We start from the raw sequence: 23147 nt of genomic DNA, 5'->3' as shown, positions 1-23147 counted from the left end.
AAACAAATTACATGAAACATATTCAAATAAATATCCAAGAAATTAAAAGGTGTGCTGAAAGTATACACAGCAGAATCAACAAATGAGAGGACAGACTATTGGGTCTAGAAGACAGATTTGCAGTTAGTGATTATCAAATGAAATATTTCTTAACTATAGGAAAGGACAACAAAAATCAGTGCAATAGCTACTAGATGATCAAAGAAAAATATCATAAGATTGATCAGAATCAATGAAAAATCAGGAGCCATGCTCAATTCTAATTAGCCATGATCTAAAAACAAAACAAAAACAAAATCTATAAGGCATATAATAGTTAATATTCCAGAAGTTCAGCACAAGACAGAATATTAACAGCTGTTAGAAAAAAGAAACAAATCACATAAAAAAGAAAGCCCATCAGAATCACAGTAAAAGGGATTGGGGATATAGTTCAGTAGCATGATGCTAGCCTGGCAAGCATGAAGTCCTGAGTTTAATTCCTGTACACAAAAAAATTCACAGTAGACTTCTCAACCCAAACTCTTAGGCCAAAGTGAGTTTCGAGTGAAGTATTTCAAGCTTTAAAAGAAAACTCAGATTGATCTACTCTGAAAAAGTATCTTTCAAAATTAATGGAGAAATAAGATATTTCCATGATAAACAACACCCAAAGATTCCAACAAAATGAAACTGACAGGCAATGTAAGCCATTAAATGGAGGGAAAAGAAAGGAAACCAACAATACAGACAAAGTAGATTTCAAGCCAAGACTGGCTGGAAAAGACAAGAAGGCCCTATATATTTGTTAAGGAAACAATCCAACAGAAAGAGATAGCAATCATATATATATATATATATATATATATATATATATACATATACATATACATATATATATCATATACGTATATGTATGTATACATATAGTGTGTGTGTGTGTGTGTGTGTATAATGCCAGCATAGCCATCTGTATAAAAGAAACATTAATGGACATGAAAAATCAAATAAACACTAATACTAATGGGGAACCTCAAGAGCCCACACTCACAAACAGATCAACTAGACAAAAAAATAAATCAACAAAGAACAAAGAAATATCAGAGCTGAACCAATCCTCTGAACAAATGGACTGAGTAGATATCTACAATGTTCCACCATGTAACAATAGGATACACATTCTTCTCAACTGCACATGGGACTTTCTCCAAAACAGACCACATACTAACTCATAGAACATGTTTAAATAAATGCAAAAGAGTTGAAGGTATCCCATGTACACCTGCTCATACAACCATGGGTGACAGACGAATTAAAGAAGAAATTAAATGGTTTCTATAATTAAACTATAATGCCAGTACAACATACCAGAATTTATGGTATGTAAGGAAAACAGTCCTTTTGGGAAATTTATAGTTATGAAGTCTCATATCAGAAAAACAGCAAGCTCAAATAACCTAATATTTAACCTCAAACTTATAGAAAAGAAGAGCAGGTTAAACTCAAAGTATATAAGAGGGATGAAATTATAAAGATCAGAGCAGAGTTCGATGCAATCGAGTCTAAGAAAACAATACAAAGAATCAATGAGTGGAAGAGTTGGTTCTTTTAAACATTAAATAAAATAGACAAAAACTTAGCCAATCTTATCAAAAAAAAGAAGGAAAGAACTCAAATTCATGCAATCAGGAATGAGAAGGGTGAAATCACAACAGATCCTGCAGAAATTCAGAAAATCAACAATACCTACTTTGAGAAACAGTGCTCTGATAAGACAGGAAAAACACGCACACACAAAAAATGAGCAGACTCCTAGATTCATGTGAATTACAAAAATTGAATCAAGAAGAGATGAAAATTCTAAATAAATCAATATCAGTCAATGAAATTGAAAAAGGAATTTAAAAACAACCAACAAAAATAATCCATGTCCTCATGAATATGCTCCTATATTCTATAAGAAATTCAGAGAAGATCAAATGCCAGTACTCCTCAAACTCTTTAAGGAAATTGAAATGAAAGCAATATTCCCAAATTTATCCCAGGAAGAAACCATTACTCTGATACTAAAACCAAGGGAAGATCCAACCTAAAACAACAACTATAGGCCAGTATCTCTATTGTACACGGATGCAAAAATTTTCAATAAGATACTGGCAACAAGTAAGCAGTAAATTATAAAGATTATCCAGCATGACCACGTAGGGTTTATCTCAGGGATACAGGGATAGTTCAGTGCACACAAATCAATAAATGTGATGCGTCACAAGGGCCCAAGGACAAAAGCCATATGATTACCTCAACAGACACAGAAAAAGCATTTGACAAAGTTCAACACCCATTCATGGTAATAACCATACATAAAATTAGGAAAGCAAGTCTTCATTTTAATCTAATAAAAGCCGTCTATGACAAATCAGCAGCCAAGGTCATACTAAATGGACAAAAACTGAAAAATTTCACTCTAAAATCAGGAACAATACAATAATAACTATTGTCACCACTCCTACTCAATATAGTTCTGGAAACATCAGTCAGAGCATTTATACAAGAAAAAGAAATAAAAGGACTAGGATAGGAAAGGAAGAAGTTAATTTATCATTATTTTCAGATGACGTGATCCTTTACAGAGAAGACTCAAAAAGACTCCACCAAAAGACTCCTAGATTTAATAACCAAATTCAGTAGCATAACTGGATACAAAGTAAACAGTGAAAAATCAATAGCATTCCTGTACATAAATAATAAGGTGTACAGGTGAAAAGAACAAAATTAGGTAAACAACACCTTTCACAATAGCAACAAGAAAAGTGGAATGCTTAGAAATTAATCTAGTGACAGAAGTAAAAAGCCTTCACATTGAAAACACAGTACTCTGAAAATGAGATTGAAGAGGGTATCAGAAAATGGCAAGATATCTCTTGTTCTTGGATTGGCAGAACCAATACAGTGAAAATGGCCATACTTTCAAAACTCATACACAAATGTAATGCAATGCTGATCAAAATACTAACATACCTCACAGAACTAGAGAAAGTAATCCTAAAATTCATTTGGAGACAGAAGAAACTTAGAATAGCAAAAGGAATTCTGGACAACAAAGGCAAAGCAGGAAGCATTACAATCCCCCACTTGAAAGTGTGCTATAAAGCCACTGTAATAAGAGCAGCATGGTCCCGGCAAATCAAAAAACAACAAAAAAGAGACTCAAAGATCAATGAAATGTAATAAAAGACACAGAACCAACACCAAAGACACTCAGTCCCCTTCTTTTGACAAAGGGTCAAAGCATTTACACTGGAGGAAAGATAGCTTCTGTAATAATGATGCTGGGAAAACCGGTTTTCCACATGCTGAAGGTTAATCTAGACCCATATGTTGCATCATGCACTAAACTCAGATCTACCATTCATTTTGTTTCTTATTTAACCTTTCGGTTTCTCCCCTCTTAAAAAGAACACTTGGAAAGTCTCCCCCTTCCTCCTCCATCAATATTTTACTTTTCTGAAATGTTATATTGATGTTTGAACATGTTGTTATTCATCTGTCCTTTTAAACATCCTCTGTGGATCTCATACGCCTATCAGTTACCTCTTCTTTGAAACAAAGCTCTTCAATGTAATCATTCATATTCATATACTCCAATTCCTCTTTCCTTTTAGTCTTAAGCCCATTATAATCAGTGTTTTACCTCTACTACTCCAGCAAAGATGATTTATAGCATTCACAATGCTAAATTCTAAGGTTACTTCTTAGTCATCACATCGCTCAAGCTCTCAGCAGCATTATTTCAAATGGGAATTTCACCCCTGTTTTGGAGTTTGTTTTATTCATTTGGCTTCCAGAACTCCATATTCTCTTGGTTTTTCTCCCATTTTACCACTTTGTACAATCTCTGCCTCCTTTGCTGATTCTTCCTCTCTTCTCCAAACCGTTAATGTTAAACTGATCCATGGCTCAATCCTGTGACGGTGAACCTTTAAAAGTTTCAGTGATACAAACAGCTCACTGCGGTACATGTGCCATAGGTTCACAACCACGGGTAGTCTTTGGTCCTGCATAATCCTAATTCCACTGGTGATTCGATGTAGCTTTGAGACTTGAAATATTTCCTGTATGTTGATGATGTTCAAATTTATATTTCCAGCCCTTTCCTTCTCCCAGAACTTCTGACACATACTAAACTGCTTACCTGGTTTTTGCACATGATATGTAAGAAATGCGAACATAAAATATGCAAAAGTCAACTTCTCTTTCACAGTCAAACCTACTCCATCCATACCCTTGTTTATCTCAATTATGACAATTCTATCCTTCATATGCTTCGGCTAAAAGCCCTGGAATCTTCTTGATTCCTTTCTTCCTCTCATTCCACATCTAGTCCATCAGAAAATCCTACTAGATTTGCTACCATCAACACTTCTCCCTGTGTTAATCACTATTCCCTAGTCTGATCACCATCATCTTTTACAAGAATTACTGCAGTGGCTCTCTAATACACCTCCCACTTCTATCCTGGCTTTTCTACCAGCTGTTTACAATACCAAAACTAGATCTTATATTTTCAAAAGTCAGAAAGGACTTCTCATTTGTCAGATAAAGCGTCTGCCCAAAACCTTTCAACGGCTTTGTGAAACTGTAACAAAAACCTACCTGATCTACATCAGCCCTGTTGTGTACCTTGCAGCTTTTTTTCATTTCTTATGCTGCTTCAGCTGTAGCTTTCCTGATATTTCTTAACCTGGAGTAGTCTTTGGCCAATTTTCTGGCTAGCCAATTTCCTCATCTCATTCATGATGCTACTTAGAAATCATTTTCTATTGGGCTGGTGATGTAGCTCAGTGATGAAATTTGGCAAAAATGTGTGAGGCCCTGGGTTCAATTCATAGCTCTGTTAACAAATAAAAATCATTTTATGTGGTACAACCACAAGTTAGCTGGCATTATATAAGTTAAAATTCATGTTTATTATATTACCAACTGTTCTTTAGTACATATAAGAGAAATAAAACAAAGCCACATGAATATTCTTAGCAGTTTAATTTCCAACAGCCAGTCACTGAATACCCTTATGTTCATCAACAGACAAATGAGTAACAAGCTGTATTACATTCATACTTTAGAATACTATTCAGCAATAAAAATGAACACACCACTGATACAAAGAACATGGATGAATCACAAAATCATTATGATAATGGAAAGAAGCCAAATACTACTGCCTAAACTATATGATTATGGTTATATAATATTCCAGAATAAAATGAATCTATAGACAGAAAATAGATCAATGGGGGCTGAGGATTTAGCTAAGCAGCATAAACGCCTGCCTTGCAAGCAGGCAGTCCTGAGTTTGATCCCTGGTACCAATAAAAATGAAAAAGACAAAAAAAAAAGAAAGAAAGAAAGAAAGAAAATACATCAATGTTTTTCTGCAGGCAGAGGTGTAAGAGGTCTTGCGACCCCTGAAACATGCAGCAAACGTTTTGGGGTGATAAAAATATCTAGTATCTTGATTATAGGTGTTTCTACCAGGTGTAACAAGTTAAAATTAATTAAAATACATATTTAATATAAGTTGACTTACACAAAAAAGATGCAAGTGAAATGATAAAATATGTGGTAATGCAGGCAGAGGTTAAATGAGGCTCAGCAAGGAGACAACCAGTCTAGGATGCTATCGTTGCCTCAAGTAAAGTTAGAGGGCTATAAACGCTGTGAATGTAAAACCCAGAAACAAATCTTCCTCCTCTAGTCTCTCCCAGATGTTTACTTTCCTTTTCATACCTTTCCTGAAAAAAAAAAAAAAAAGTGAAAGATAGTGTGGTGGACAGACCATGATCCCTGCATCCAGGGGTTTGTGTTCTTGTGTAAACTCCTCCCTTTAACTCACAGCAGCAAGACCCTTGACTTGCTTCTAACCAACAGAATATGGCAAAGGTAATTACACATTATTCCTAAGTATTAAGACTTTCTCTTGCCTATAGATTTGCTATAGAGTCTCTCCTTGCCACCTTGAAGTGGCTATGTGGGGAAAACCACAGGGCAAGGAATCATAGGTGGTTTCGAAGAACTCTATAGCTTGTAACCAACATCCGTCAAGAAGCAAATGGCAGGGCTGGGGATTTAGCTCAGCGGCATAAGCACCTGCCTTGCAAGCAGGCAGTCGTGAGTTCGATCCCTGGTACAGATAAAAACGAAAAAGACAAAAAAAAAAAAAAAAAAAGAAGCAAATGGCCTCAGTCCATCCAATTGCCATAAAGAAATGGATTCTACAGACAACTTCAATGAGTTCAGAGTCAGATTCTTCCCTATTCAGGCCTCTAGATAAGAATGTGACCTGTCCAATATCTTAGGTGAAACATAGTAAAACTTGAAGCAGAAATCCCAATTAAATTTGGCCTAGATTTCTGACTCACATAAACTGTGAGATTATATGTGTTTTTAAATCATTGTCTAACTATGGCTTCCCTTGATCATTCTTTAATACTGCAACCTAATTTCCACTCATACACTTTTGGATTCTGCTACAGTGTGGATGTTGTGTGTTTCTCAAGGGTCCATGTACTGAACACTATATTCACCAGTGTGACAATGTTAAGAGTTGGTGGAATCTTTTAAGAGGGAGACCATTGTGGGTAATGCTCTTGGAAAGGAGTAAGGAGTTCTTATGAGACTCCAGATAATTCTCAAGACAATGAGTTGCTATAAAAAGAGCAAAAGTGGCCCCTCCTTTTTTTGGCTCCCTGTCTCTCTCTGTGATCTCTCCCTCTCAACTGCCTCTAATCATAATGCTGCTGCCATGATGTAACACAAGTAAGAGACAGGTGAGAGCTGAGAAGAATGTATTGATAGATGCTTGCTTTCTTTTTTCTCCTTTCTTTCCTTCCTTCTTGTCTCTATCTTTGTCTCTGTCTCTCTCTCTCTCTCTGTCTTTTGAGACAAGGTGGCACTATATAGTTTAGTCTAGTTTTGAATTCACTATGTAGCTCAGCCTCCCAATTACAGGTATGTCCACCATGCCCAGTGATAGATGCTCTTCTTGCCATTACTCAAGTGGGCAGAAAATGAGTATAGGGATGAACAATAAAACAGGTTTTGGTCATGTTTCTAGAGTAGCATAGAGGACAGAGCTGCACGTATTTCTCTTGGTAATGGCAAATAACTTTGCCCATTACATGCTCTCCCAGCACTGTACAGAGTACCTCATATAATAGCACAGCTTTTCCCTTTGTTTTGAGGACCAGAAGTTGAATCCAGGGCCTCCCACATGCTGGATCTATCACTGAGCTACAACCCTAGCCTTGCTTCATCAAGTCCTTCTTTACTCCACAGGTTGATGGTTTGGGAGTTTTAGATTGCAAGGATTACCTCATTTAACTCTATACCGCCAGCTCTGGACTGAGGGCTGAAAACATGAATGCTGGCTAACAATGGCCATAAGGATGAAAAAGGAAAAAGGCTAGGGACTCAGCTTTTCTGCACCATTGTCTTCTGGGGGTCTTGCCTGGCTCCACCAGTGGATGCAGATGTCATTTATGTATTTAAAAAAAAAACTAAAAACAACTAAGAGACTCTTAACCAGAGCCAACACATATTTGGACTTTCAGTCTCCAAAATCATAAGTTAAATAAACGCCCTTTTGTTATAAGTTGTGGAGCACTAAGTATTTCAGTATAGTAAGAGAAAAGGGACTGATAAAGATCGCTTTAACCTACTCTACTTTTATCTCCTTTTCTCCCTAAGAGGACTTTTATTTTCTAACATTATTCATACTTGATTGATGGACTGATTTTAACACAGGGTTCACTATGTTACCCAGGCTGGCCTCAAATTTCTGGGCTCAACTGATCACCCTGCCCTGTTTCTCAAGTAGCTGGGACTAAAGGAGCTTGCTACCATGCTTAGGTTACCATACTCTTTTCCTGAGTTTTTAATTTAGGTGGTTCTTCTAAATTTCTGGGGTTTACAGCAGGCTTAGTACAAGTTTGATGGAGCAGTGTATGGAGACATTGATTCTGTTACATGGCAATTTGCATCTGTTTCATAAGTAAAAATGAAATCAATGCCACCTTTTACCACAGGTCCATCAAGAAGACAATCTACTTTTCCTGCTACAGTCTTAGCAAAAGCCACTATGAAAATGGATATCATTGTACTAAAGTTCCTTCTTTTTCTCTATTCAGACCTAACAGAATATAGAGTTACTCACTGAAAAACATCATTTGCACTTAAAAGACTAACTTTAATTCCTAAAGACTGTCCCAAGGCCTTGCTTATTAAGTGTTGAATTAGGACATACCACTACTGGGATACCAGGTACATTCCATGAGGCTTTTAATGGCCAATTTGTTCCTATGAAAAATAAAGAAAAGATACTCCCTTTATAGTGTTAGCATAAGGTTGGGATTAAATAAGCACTGACATGTGGTAAACACTAGATGGACACATAACCTCTACCCACAAAGATTCAAAAAGAAAACATTTAGCATTTGCTTTCCACGTTCAAAAGTCAGTTTGGGAAAAGAAAAGAGAGAATGTGGGGCAAAGTAGGACAGAAAGAGTAGGAAGAGTGCCAACATAGGCACTCTTCTCAAGAAAAGAAGCTACAAGTAATAGAGAAAGGATTCTCTGGCTGTTTTCCTCATGACCATCTATTTTCTTCTTTCTTATATCAAGACTTTAGGCACTAGTTGAAGATTCTGACCCTTTGAAGAGGTAAAGAAGTAAAAACTGAAGGGAAGTTTCTTAAAATTGTTTTCTTATGATCTGTTTTGTTCTGTTTTGTTATGTTTAATCTTACCCTCTTTAAAATAAAAGACTCATGCACGTATAGAATCTATAAACAGTTTACGAGAACTGATCTTATAACGCATGATGAAATGAACAAGTACTTTGAAGAAAAAGAGACACTGAAGTACTCAGTGTTGATCCTGTAGTGTCATGATGTGAAATCCAGCAGTATTTGTTTAGAGTGATTTTAGCCTGCTATGGTTTGTTTAATCTCAACATAAATGAAAATATGGATAATTGCATATATGTTTAATATAGGATTGATAACCATATTACTACATTTTTGTTGAATAGTTGAACAGAACCATTTGCAGTCTTGCTGTTTGAATCCCCACTTGGTATATTTCACTTTTGTATCTTGAACAACTATTTGTAAGAGGACAATATGTAATTATCAACTAGTGATTTCTTACTGTTTATTTTTTCTTTGAAAGTATGTATTATTTCTACCCATTTTCTGTTTTGTTTAGTCTTTCTTTAAATAAACTTTAAAATTCTCCTAAAAAAAACCCTGAATGAACCCTTCCAGGCTCACCCTAATTTATAGAAGTCAGCAAGCATTGGTTACTACTACCCTGACTCTCAGTGTTCAGAGATCCTAAATGGTTTGCCAGGAAGCTGGACTTCCCCATGAGCCTACAAACTGGAAGGATGCCAGAGAGAAAGAATAAAGCTTAGAATGGACACCTGTAAGTGATCTGTGGGTACCTCTCAGTTCCAGAGGTTCTACCTGGGCTTGATTGCCATGCCTGGAAGACCCTGGACCCAGAGTACCTACCTGATTTGGGAGCAGAGTAATGACAGTATACCCTATTGCATAATGTGAGTTATATTGGATAAGCAAGATTAGCATTACATGTGTATCGTGCATATACTTAGCTTAACCTGACATTGCCCTGAGGTCTGCAGGAATATGGCTGAGAGAAGAAACCACCTTTGTGGCTTCATGGAGAAAAGGTGGGATCTTTCAAGAAAAAGTAGTCTGGAAGGACAAGCTCTGTTGAGGCTTTTCACTAGTTCCAAATCTTCCCATCTTTCCAGATCACTGCCTTCAGGCTAGCAGCCTGCCCACCTACGTAGAGGACACTGCTCACTCCAGCCTTGTCTGTGTATGTGCCTGAAGAGGCAGCTGCCAGCCTTTCCTGGCAGCAGAGCTTTCAGGAGGGGAGATGAAAAGCCGGCAGTGTAAGGCAGCTTGTGCCTTCATTCACTCCCAACCTCTTCAAGCCAAGTTTCCAAATAACAGGAATAGTAAGTGAGACCAAAAGTCACTTTTAAAGTTGCTTGGCAAAAAGCCACCAAGTATTACTTAGCTGTCCCTAGAACGGCATGTACCAACTCTGCCTTTTGGTGTGTGGGTGGATTAGCTGCTATTTAATATGATAGTCTGGGCCCTTTTCCAGTTTGTACCTGTCCCTACCCTGTGCCTTCTCCATGTATCTCAGTTGAATTTGCTCAGCCCGAGAAAGAAACAAAGCAAAAGAAAAAAAGAAAACATTCACAGTGACTTTTGAAAACATACACCCTTTATGGGGAGAGAAACATGAGTGGAGGAACTAAATATTTTGTTTTGGTAGCAGGCATGAGTGCAGACTCATTATGCTGAGTGATGAGTGCATATTTTGCTTTATCCTATCAATGCTAAGGGGAAGAACAACTTCTCACAAACATAAAAATTTCTTGAATTTTTGTTGGAGACCAAGGAGCAGGTAGTTAGGCCTCCTGGTTTCCAGACTTGGCTTAAGCATTATTTTTCTGTGTAACATTAGGCAAACTTAACATTCTGGGCTTTTAACTCTTTATCTTGAAGGATCTACTCAGTAGAGGCATTGCCTGTTGCAACTTTCTGTACTAATTTTGTAACTTTGCTGTAAGTCTAAAATTATTTTAAGATAAAGTTTTCTTTAAAAGTAAAGGGATTATAGATATCATCAACATCCTTCCAGTTCTGCAGAGTGATTCTATGTTTTAATTTATCTCCCTTCAGGTCCCCACTCCTCCTTCCTTAGACAAGATGTTGATTAGCATATCCACTTGCTACTTTTAACACGGCCTATATGGAGGCTAAAAGGAGGATTTTTCCCAAACTACTTCCCATGCATGCTCATTTTTCTTCTACAACCAAGTAAATTCATCTAGTAGGAGAAGGTTGCTCTGGAAGTCCATGTTTACTGAACCTCATCTTTTCCCTAGTAACTGTGCTAATTATAACTCCAGCTACCTGGTAGCAGCATTAGATTTCCCTGGCATTGGTTGGCAATTCTAAAACCATCTCGGCTCTGCTGGCACCTCTCATCTGAGCAGCCGTCAGGGATAGGGGAAGACTAGGAGAGGAGAAGAAACTACCTACACTAAGTGAAAACATCCAAAGAGGCCACTTGAGGGTCACAGAACTTTCAGAGCTTAGAGAGACGTTAGTATCAAACATGGCCCAGTTAACACATTTTAAACACCAAGAATCAGGAAAGCCAGATTCCAATTTGCCTTAGCCATCAATCTGGCAGTCTTCTTGATTCTTTTTCCCTAATTCTCTCATCCCAAGTCCTGTATATATTTTACCTTTTAACCTTAAAAATCAGTTCCTTCCCTCTAATCTTACTGTCATACTCTCCTTTAAACCCTCATTTTGTTCTGCTCAGTGGATCTGTCCTCCTGATCTCCTCCCTTACCTCCCTGAATTCTTGTTTTCCTCACTTACAAGAGAAATCTAGTGTGTTCCCACTTTCCAGAGGAATCAAGCATATTCCCTGCTGTTAAATGTCTACCAATAGTTCCTTATTATACTCAGAATAAAGTCTACAGTCTTTAAAATGGCAGGAAAGACTGTGTCTTCTCTAACCTTCAGCTTCATTCTATACCTCTTATCAACCACACAAAACCATTGATATTCTATGCACATACTCTGCAGTTTCTTGCCTCCAGGCTTTTACTTATAGCAAAACGCCCTTCTCTCCATCCCAGTACCAGTGAGAGAATAATGGTTATTCTCCTTTGAAGACAAAGCTCGAGAGTCATCTCCTCAAAGAATCTTTTATAGATTTTCTTTCCATCTACTCTATTCATTTGGGATACAGATGCTTCCTCTGAGTTCCTTTACAGTTTGCACATTTCTCTATCAGTGCTTTTTATTACATTTTAGCACTTATGCTTTATTCGTTTTTAAAGTCTCAACTTCCAGCATGGTACCAAGAATTCAGTAGGTACCCAGTGAACGTTTATTAATGAGAGAATGAGGAAATCTAAGGCTCTGCTTAGCCTTTCATTCTTGGCACCAGCACAAGCCCTCCATACCACATCTTCCAGCCACACTGAACAGGGAAAGTGTGCTAAGCATATGAAACTCTTTTAGTCTCTGCCTTTGTATATTCTGTTTCATTGGTCTGAATTACCTTTTCCCATTCATTGTTGCCTTTCTTTTTCAATTTTTATCTTTTGTTAGTACATGTTTGCAATACGTGATTATATTCCTTGCAGGGAGTTGGTACATGTACGTAACACATCTCAATTCTTTCTTTATCCTCTCTCCATCTTCTGAACCTCTTCCGATTTGAAAAAGATGTCCATAGTTTCTATTATCTGTCTTTTATCTTGTTCTTTTTTACATTTTGAGTTTCTCAGAAGAGAAACCATACAATATTTAAACTTGTGTGTTGGATTTATTTTACTAGCATTATGGTCTTAAGGTGCTTTTTAGATTTTAAGATTCAATTCAAACTTCACATAATCAGTGAGGCTGATTATGGATGTTATTGTTCTTAGCAGTCTAGTATATCTGTACCTACCTTTATTATACCACCTTATTATACCCTTATTATATCACTGTTATTTATCTGAGGTCTATCTCTACCAGCACCCAGTGTAGTAACCAACATACTCAACAGATATTCAATAGATATTTGACTGAATACATTAATGCATGTATAGACAAGTAAATGAATGCCAAGGTGATTTCAAATAAGGGAAATATTTGAAACAGAAATTTGGGATGTCTATTATTTTAAATATAACATTCTCTCTCTATTAGTGTATAAACATAGATATACACAACTAATAGAAAGAAAAGGCTTTGTAATAAGTTCAAGTAGAAGCATAAATTATGTAGATATTGTTAAAGTGATAACCAAAAGTTGTTTAGAATTAAATTAGACTCCAGAATTCTAGCGGGGATTTGTCTCTCAGTAACTGTGGAAAATTATTAAGGATTCATAAGAAACTTTTTCTTAACAGAAAAGTATTATGAATTCTAATTAAAAGTTATAACAAAATAAGAACTTGTTAAGAACAGAAAGCAAAGTTGGTTTTGGTCAATAGATTCACTATTTTTAAGGAACTATGACAGTTACTGAAATATGATAAAATACACACAACATAAAGTTTGTCTTGTTATTCATGTTTGAGTGTCTATAGCATTAAGTTTATTCACATTATTATCTAACCATCACCAATCACTCATTTCCAAAACTATTCTTCAAACTGAAACTGTGTATCCATTAAATAGTAACTTTCAATTCTCTGCTCCATCCCCACTCTTGGAACTATCCATTCTGCTTTCTGTCTTTATTATCTGATTTTCTCATATCATTGGATCATAGATTCATCTTTTTGTGATTGGCTTTACTTACCATAATATCCTGAAGGCTCATCAAGTTATAGCATGTGTCAGAATTGTTAGAGGCTAAATATTAGTCCATTGTGTGTAATTTCCATGTTCCAAGTGTCAGTGAACGCTTAGGATTTTTCCACGTTAAGCTATCGTAAATACTGCTCTTATGAACATAAGCATGCAACTATCTGAGTCCTTCTTTTCCCTTCTTTGGGGTATATACCTAGAGTGAGACTTTGGATTATACGTAATTCGGTTTAAGTTTTAGAAGAAGTGCCATACTAATTTCCACACAAATGAACTATTTTATATTTCCTTTAGCAATATACATGGGTTTCAATTTCTCCAAATCTTCATAAATACTCATTATTTTCTATTTGCATGTGTGTGTGTAAACAGAAAATCTGAATAGGTAGATGTTAAAACTGTTTTAACCAACAATAAAAATTGGTACAAATATTTAATGAATGGAGCCTCTCTCATTTTTCTAACATCCATTCCCAAAAAGAAGAATAAAAGAGTAAATGTGTCTTTACAGAAGTCAGAAATCTGAAAATGAGGAGTTGGCACAGAGAATATATACATGAACATACATGGACCTGTTCCTTCAGATTCCAGAAAACTGTTTAAAACCAGTCCGCTTCATACAATCTTTTCTGCCTCTTTATGTTCCTCCCTTCCCTACCATGAAAATTTCTTACAGTGTATATAAGGAAAACAATGAAAAACCCTAGCAACTAATTAAACAAGGCATTCCACTGTTAAAAGAGTCTACTAACTATAGGAAACCTAACTCTAATAGCCATAACCACAATAGCCAGTTTAAACAGTACCTAGAGAAAATGCAGGCCCTCTAGTCATGTATCTCCAGGCACACAGGATAGAAACAGCAATACTTCCCATTTATTTAACATCTTCGATACTGCAGAATGTTTACATAAGGAGTAGTAATGAACAAGAATTCATGCCTTCAAGTTAGACATCTCAGGCCACCAAAGTTAAGTGACTTGGCCAAGGTCATGTTGCTTGGAAAAAGAAGATTGAGAATTCAGGTGTCCTTATTAAATCTAAAACTTGTACCCCTAGATGCAAGACAAACTCTCAGATACTCATCTTTTTCTGTTGGTCTTGCACTGATTCAAATGAAGATTTCTAAATCTGTATCCTGAATCTCCCCGAGTCTCTAAGTGCTGAGTTCAGTAAATCTGTATGCATGCTGGGACTCACCATATTGCCTGAAACCTTAAAATAATATCATATTAGGGCTAAAGAAAATAAATAAGCAAGCCAAAAATAAATGTACAACTTTTGTTGTACTTTATGTTTAAGAAACATTTATATCCAAGGATGTTGGTCAATTTTCTGCAAGAAGGGACAGTTGAATTATGTTACTTATAACCAGGCAAACTAAAACAGAGAATTAAGAAAAACAGTATGAAATCTACTACTGAGGGAAAAGAAACTTATTTGAAGTAAAAAATGATCCAGAGCAAATGGGTCAAGTAGAGGGACTTACAGCATAATTCTGGCAAGTCTCAGGTTGTCACAATAATGGTGAATATTTGTTGAGGTCTTACTGAGTGGTAGGCATTGTGTTGCATTCAACTCATTGGCTCATTTAATCTTACCTTGGACTCAACACAGATATTACCACACCTACCTCAGCTCAGAGAAATTATAGTACAGTCATATGTTCTTATATTAGAGATGCATCCTGGGAAATATGTTATTAAACAGTTTCACTATTGTATGAACTTCAGAGAATGTACTCACACCAAAGCTGAAGGTACAAAACAAGGTTACCTGGGGAACATGTTACACAATAATAAGTATTTGTGTATCTAACATATCTAAACATAGAAAGCATACAGTAAAAAAAAAGTATAAAAGATAAAGCATGGTAGACTTTTATAGAGTTCTTACCATGAATGGAGCTTCCAGGACTACAAACTGCTCTGGCTGAATGAGTGGTAGGTGAATGAGAAGACCTAGGACACTGCTCTACATTTCTATAGATTTTATAAACACTGTACACTTAGGCTACACTAAACTTATACAAAAAAATCTTTCTAATTACTGTTACTCTCAAGCCTGATTTGAAACTTTTATTTCCTTTTTTCTTCTTCTCTTTAAAATATTCTTTCTTGAATAATAAATTAACCTGAGTTTACTATGACATTTTAACTTTTTAATTTTATAATTTGTTGACTCTTGTAATGAGACAGAAACACACTATACAGCTGTACAAAATATGTTTTTACCTATTATCCTGTAAAGTTTTCTTTAAAATTTTTTGTTAAAAATTAAGACACAACATATTAGCTTAGGCCTGCACAAGATCAGGATAATCAGTGTCATTGTCTTTCACCTGTACATCCTCTACATCTCATCTACTAGTAGGTCTTCAGGAGCAATAACATACACAGTAGTCATCTCCTGTGATAGTATAACTTTCTTCTGGAATTCTTCCTAAAGGATCTTCCTAAAGCTGTTGTACCGGTTTAATTTTTTTTTTATCAGTGGGAAGCATATATTCCAAAATAATGATAAAACACATCATAAAGACACAAACCAGTAACATGGTTGTTGATTATCATTACCAAGTATTATTACTGTGCATAATTGTATATGATATATTTTATATACTGACAGAGCAATATGTTTGCTTATATCAGCATTGCCACAAGCACATAGTCACTAGGCAATAGGAACTTTTCAGTTCCATTAAAATCTTATGGAATTATCACCATATATGTGGTCCTTCAACAATGAAACATTGTCACGTGACACATGACATCTTCCCAAGTTAACACAGATAGTGAATGGCAGAGCCAAAACTCCTTGCCACTTCTTTGAGGCTCTTAGTTCTTACTGTAGAAAAGGTGACAATCTGGAAGCCAAGTAAATCACTAAAGTGTTTACCATAGCTACAGAAATATATTGTATACAAACCTCAAAGACTGCGCAGGAAAAAGATCATCCAATCACAAAGACAAGAAAGCCAAAGAATTTTCAATCTCAAAGAGATTAGACAGCTCAAGCTTCATAAAACAATGGACCCTAATTGAGCTCCTATCTGAAAACCACATAGTCTAACTTTCCAACAGCAATTATTGTACGTCATAATTAAGCATTGATTCTATCTGGTATAGGATCACAACATTCCTTTTCTCTTGACCTTTTCAAAGGAACTTAAGAGAAATAATAAATTCACACATATTGAACAAGTCTGTCATCATTGTGGTACAATAGATTGTAGAAGACAATAGATGGTGGCCTTGCATGCTGTTTGGGGACTGGGTGTTGACTGCACAGCAGTGGATTTCACAAATTCCAGGGTCAGGTATGTTTCTAGTAGCAGCAGACTCAGAGAAGATTCAGGATTAGGTAATAACAATAAGGAAGTCAGCCAAGTTGCCACCCAGAAATTACTTATCACAGCAGCTGCAGTCAGAGGGGCTAACAAGCCAGTATCCCTAGGAGGTGGCCATCCCCAGCTGTGAAACCCTCCAAGCATTTTCTCACTTTCCTTTGCTCCAGAATCAGGAGCTACCATATACGTCTTGCAATGATTTTTCCTAGCTTGCCTTATATACAATATTCAATTTGTGACCCCCCCGAAAACTAACCCCACAATTATCATTTGCTACCAAGAGGTGGCAGTGGTACCCAGTAATGTCAGTGTATGTCTTCATTTATCCGTGCTCAGAGTGGCCTCTTCCTTTTTAAGAAAAAATTGATATTTACAAAACCTGAAGCTTTAAGGATTGTTTACTTTAAATCCTCAAGAAAAAAAGTTGGTCTCAAAAAAATCAACTTATATGTACAATTTGATACTATGTTATTAATCCATAATTGGTATGATTCTTAAGTTTTTTTCTCAAGTCTCTGAACAGTCTAAAAGAGAAACCTTGAATCTTTTTTACTAACTTACTTTAAAGCTGTTATTCCTAGGTTTTCACGTAACTTTGGCTTTATTATGCATAGTGTTTAAATTTTTGCCAATTATGACTCAGCTGGGAGTGATTTTTTAAGTTTTTTAATATAATATGTACTTTTGAACAAATACCCTTACAAAGCTAAAGAAAAACCAAGCTAAGTTTGGTGACCAAACAGGACTCTAAATTTTCCTCTAGACCACCTGAGTGGTGGTGGGCATGCACTCTTGTGTCTCTTCATCAACACGGCTGCCATTAGCTTTTCTCACCTTGTGGAATCGTGATGTAAATTACAAATGTGAAGATAAGAAACATCCATGAGAATATGTGATGGTGACATTAGAAAGTCAAGCCTCTACTTAATTTTTAAATATCATAACTATCTATTATGTTTACAAAGTGCTTCTATGATGCTATTAAATTTACAATGTGCTTTTACTGCATCTTCATGGCTATTTATTCACATAATAAATAATTTTTAGTGCCTCTGGCATTATTCTTAATGCTGGTTCTTTTTTTTTTCTCTGTCTTTTTGAGACAGGGTCTCAGTATGCAGTTCAGGCTGGCCTAGGGCTTGCTTTGTAGCCCAGGTTGGTGTCAAATGTGCAACAATCCTCCTGCTTCAGCTTCCCAAGAGCTGAGATTACAGGAGTGCACCACTATGCCTGTTTTAATGCTGGTTCTTAATGTTACATCAGGCTCAGAGAGGTTAAGTCAGTTGGGTAGGTCCCTGGATTGACTAGGGCTCCTGATGTAGTGGTTCCTAAACTCTAGTCCTTCCATTTAAACACAACTGTCCTGGTTTCTATCAATACCTCATCCCTATATAGGATGATAGACCCATTTCAACTATGGTGTTAATAATTGAAAATGACCTCTTATGTTCTACTTTCCAACTACTAAGAACATTTTAGCCTAAGCTTTTAGTGCTTTTCAAATAGATAAGGACAGAAATATGATAGGCAGATTGAACAAAGATTTGCTGAGATCAGAAAGAAGAAGATACAGGTGTTTGAATTCCTTTACGTCACACAACACAATAGCTGTCTGACTAGTCTCTCACAATTAAGAATAGGCAGAGTTAGGGCCATTTCTACCTCCAGAGTGAGACCGCAAGGCACGATTGGAATCAAGCAAAAAGGCTGTCACCTCTACTTGTGACACCATTCTGTGATCCACTCCCCTCATGCCCTGTGCAGTGCCTACCATCTCATTAATCACACGTCTCTGAGAAACAAATGGTGCCCTCTCATATCCCATTCAAAGTTTTATCTAGACACACAAAGTCTCTATAGTTAGGGTTTGGCTGAGGGTAAGGCCAATGTTTCCAGCAGTTGGTTGATTCAAACTAAAAGAAAACCCCTTCTTTCAAATTACCCAAGAAATTGCCCCTTCTGCCTTGCTTTGGAATGAATTAAAAGGAAAATTTCCTCTTTCTGTATAATGAACAAATGTGTTCAGTGTTCCTATCCTGAGGCAAAGTCTGCCGCTCCTGCCTTCCTTCTCTCCATCCCTCTGAGTTATTAAGCCCCTCAGGCCTCTGGCAGCTGCACTGAGACATTCACAGCATAGCCTCAAAAGATGAAAGGTGAGCCTGGGCCAAGGTCAGGAAAATTCAGGTTAAACATAGAAATTCAGGAAGATGGGCAACAGGACTAAATTCCCCCACATTTAATTAACGGATATTATGAAATAATCACTAGGTTTCCTGGATGTCAGCTGTTTCTCAGAAGCAAGATGTTGTAGCAACCTTTAGACTTTCCAGCCTTCTTTGGGGCAGGACAAGGTACACATACAAAATGACACTTATGTTATGCTCTGGTGGAAATAGGTGGGGACTGAGAATCTCCAGTAAAGTCTGACTCAACCAGTCCATGTTCCTTGGCCCCTTTAGAACCTCTTCCTCAGACACTCAGGCCTAAGGAAATCAGTGTTGTGGCGATCATGGAGAGTTTAATCCTTGTAGCCTATTGCTTAAAGTCCCTTATAGATGCTGTCTCATCTCCTCCTCAGCTCACCAACCCACTGTGACCCATCAGTTAAGACAGCCCTCCCTGCCAGGAGGCTGCCACTCCCAGCTGCTGTCCTCTTCTTCATCTAAGGCGAACTAGTTCTTCCACTAAAAATGGCTCAGATTAAGCCTCTAAAACTTACCTACCTAGTCCTTTTCAAAAACAAACATGCATTTCTTAAAGAAAGAACTGTTTCAGGCCTGCCCTTTCCCCCATAGCAGCTTCCCCTTCCTCATCCAAAGCTAAAAGCAGCCTAAACCACCTGCCAGAGTCACCTCTCACTACTAGTTTAGAATGCAAATTTCCTTGCTTCTTCCTCCCGTTACTAAATTAGAATCCCTGGTTCCCTGGGTCGAAGAAGCATGGAATCTCTAGTTGAAGGCAGCTCGTGGTGACTGTTAGGCATGGTTGCCACAACTAGGTTGGAGAGGCTTGGATTCAATCAAGTGCCCTCCTTTCACAGGGGAGGACAGTCAAAAACAGGAACAGGAGAGGTGCCCTGGGCTCGTGCAGCCCAGGTGACAGGGCGATAAGGTGGCAGGCACAGAATCCTGCGTCTCTGGCTGACCAGCGCAGCACAGTCTGGAAGCCTGGAGTGCACAGCAGCCCGGCCCGCAGCCCCGGCCCGGCGCCCCTCACTCACCCGCTTGTAGACGTCCTCCTGGCTGGCCTCATACTTCTGTTGCATGCGCTCCTCCAGGAAGTAGATGCGCAGCTTGAGGCTGAAGTTCTCCTTCTTCAGGTCATTGAGGTGCTGGGACAAAGTGCGATATCCATTAGACATGGTGGGCAGCCCATGGGGAGGAGCATGCCCGGTGGCCCCTCACCCCTGGAAGGCAGCGTGTCTGCACCGTGGCATGGAGCTGCCGGCTGGGCACCGGAGGCTAAGGCGACATCGCCCTGGCTGGCCTCTCTCGGGACTTGGGACTGGGCTCCGGCTCTGGGTGCTGGTGCCTAGCGCACTTTCCTTTTTTACCTCAGGGAGATATTTGTGGAATCCCTGCCGAGGAAAATGCTGTGTGAACTGCACACAAGTGGTGTAACCCGACTCCAGGCCCCACTGGGCTGTTATGCACTGGAGCCTCGCAGCCCAAGCGCAGGCAGTTAACAGCTTCTCAGAAAAGAGAAGGGCTGACCCCTTGCCGCTTCCAGGAAATGGGGCAGCAGAGTCATTCAAGGTGGCATCGGGCTGGACAGAGGGGAAGAAAATAAAGGGGTGGGGAAGGGGTGGGAGGTATTGAAGCTCCTGGTGACTGATCTGGACCATGAAACCCAAACGAACCTGAGGAGAGAAACAAGGTTGCTACTGCAAAGAGTACTCATAGACAAAATGGCCCACACAGGGTGACCAAAGTCTAGCTTTCTTTTCTGTCAGGTGCAAATCTGCCATAGGTAACTAGGGAGTCTCTCATTCCCTTTTTCCCAGTTTTTCTCTTGGTAGTTTTCAGTTTCAGAGGCAGTTTACACGAATGGCCTCTATCCACGCTCCACCCACCATGCATACTGTCACCCTCAAATAAAAGAGCAAATCTTCTAGCTGAGTGGAACCTGTACACCAGTCACAACAGCTCACACAAGAGGCAAGGCAGAGGGCTTCCCTCCAGGGAAGATTGGGAGCAGAGGGTGTGGGAGGATCAGAGAGAGGGAGCCGGCAGCCTGGAGCCCAGAGATTCAGCCACTCACTGGTGCTTAGCTCTGGCACCTGCCAAGTGGAGCCATGCACTCATCACCAGATCCTGTTCATAAAGCAATTTAAGATCCTTGAGTGACAGCTGCAACATTAGCAGGAAGTGTTATTTATATCACATCACATGGGACGTTGAAGGTGACTCAGAGACAACCCGGCAGCACAGATAACAAACACACTTCAGTAATATCAGGTTGGAAAATTTAATGTGAACCTCCATAGTGAAGGAAACTTTAAAACGTAACACTGAATTTAAGTCCCCACTTCTCCAATCCACTGGCTTTTCATTTTTCCCATAAACCTTTATAATGATTGTAGTCAACACTTTCTAGTACCTAACAGGTAGACCATTGCATGGGGATAAAAGATCAAAACAATCCCAACTTTTAAAGAGGTGAGTGGCCACACAGCTGATCACTGTGTGTTAAAATGTGCTTTACACTACCAACCTGTGTTTTTTCAAATTTTTTGCATTTTATATTGCAGACCAGGACACACACACACACACTCTCTCTCTCTGTGTCTCTTTCTCTCTCTCTCTCTCTCTCTCTGTCTCTCTGTCTCTCTCTCTCTCTGTCTCTCTCTCTCTCTCTCTCTCTCTCTCTCTCTCTCTCTCTCTTAACTGAAACAATCATTTAGCAAAGTAATTGTTACCACTATTTTGTGTGATGTACTCTGATAGTTTCTGGTCTGTTTCTCTTTATGGCAGTGATGTGCTTAATTGATTTCATGGATGGCTGACACATTTCAACCTGCAGCATGAAGAACATGGATTCTATAGGAACCCAGAAGAAAGAGTGATCAAGTCTTAGTGGGTGACATCAGAGAAAGTTTCATTAGCAGTTAAATGAAAGAAAAAGTTTGAGTGAATCAAATGGCCTAAGTAAGGCAGAATTAGAACTGTGCTTTCTTCTAAATTGATTTGAATTGCAACTAGGAAACACATTTCTTTCCTTACACAGTTGATAACGTAAGCCAAAGTACTCCCCAGTTTTAAAAATAAATCCACACACTTAAAGTTCATTTAGCACACGATACTGTGATAATGAAAGAGAAGGAAAGTGCTCAAAAGGAAAGAGCTAGGATAGGGGAAAGGAGAAAAGGAAGGAAAGAGATTATATATATAAATATTTATATATATGTTTGTATACATATATATGTATGTATATATACAAAATAGATAACTATACTACTGATCTCTGTTAGTTCATCCAAAAGAACAGTTTGTGCTTTTATTGTTTGATCATATTTTTCATGCCTAAATCTTGTAACCTTATCAACTACTTTTAAGATAACAATATACAGTATATTAATTTAATAGTGTTGATTTCCTACTTTTTTGAAATTCTATATCATTTCTATTCTTTTTTCTGTTTTTTAAAATAAAAAAGATAAAGTTCATTTAGCTATCTTCATCTGAATTTTACATTTAGAATAAATAAGCTTAGAATGGGAAGAAAAATCTAAATAAAAGCATACTTCTCTAAGCCAGCATGACAGTGTTTACCTGTAGTACCAGGTACTCTGGAGGCTGAATCAAGAGGATTTCTTGAGCCTAGGAGTCTGCGATCAACCTTGGTGACGCAGTGAGACTTCATGTCAAATAAAAATAAAAATGTAAATAAAAATCTTTTCTGGTTTCAGTTCTGTTGCTAAATACCTGTGTGACCTTGAGGTACACACCTTTGTAGATCTAATTGGACTCATTTATATAATGAAATTGTTTGAAAGTAGGATAATTTTTAAGGCCCTTTCCTGCTAATGTTAAGAGGGATAACCCAATTATTATCAGTTCCATCTTGTTCAAGTGGGTCCATGATGCTACATCCTAGATTAATCATGCTTTGTTTGACTACTTGGATTCCTTTATCATGTAAGATAATTTAATAAAGCTTTTAGGGAAATAAAACTGCATAAGAATGCAAGATATTCTTATCAAACCTGGACTTCTCTATACATTTATGCCTCTGTACTCCGTGCCTATGATAACTTGTCCTTCCACCTGTCTAGCTCTTTGTGTTTTTTTGTTTGTTTGTCTGTTTTTGTCTTTTTCATTTTTATCGGTACCAGGGATCGAACTCACACTGCCTGCTTGCAAGGCAGGCGCTTATGCTGCTGAGCTAAATCCCCAGCCC

The 23147-nt window shown here is 37.8% G+C and overlaps 1 protein-coding gene across 20 annotated transcripts in view; it reads right to left on the bottom strand.

Annotated features, from left to right (window-relative positions):
• Window positions 1-23147, bottom strand: part of LOC100716784 (myomegalin) — a 245631-nt gene that overhangs the window by 121890 nt on the left and 100594 nt on the right. For 15 of the 20 annotated variants that reach the window (XM_063256623.1, XM_063256611.1, XM_063256619.1 and 12 more), the window contains one exon: window positions 19969-20079. In XM_063256623.1, the coding sequence (XP_063112693.1) occupies window positions 19969-20079 (111 nt within the window). The other 5 variants (XM_063256597.1, XM_063256639.1, XM_063256642.1 and 2 more) reach the window with 2 other exon arrangements.

This window comes from Cavia porcellus, unplaced genomic scaffold (assembly GCF_034190915.1).
Source record: "Cavia porcellus strain 051 isolate PalLab524CR breed Dunkin Hartley unplaced genomic scaffold, mCavPor4.1 scaffold_1, whole genome shotgun sequence".
Classification (NCBI taxonomy): domain Eukaryota; kingdom Metazoa; phylum Chordata; class Mammalia; order Rodentia; family Caviidae; genus Cavia; species Cavia porcellus.
Note: the sequence above shows the minus strand (reverse complement) of the source record. Positions and strands in the feature narration are given on the sequence as shown.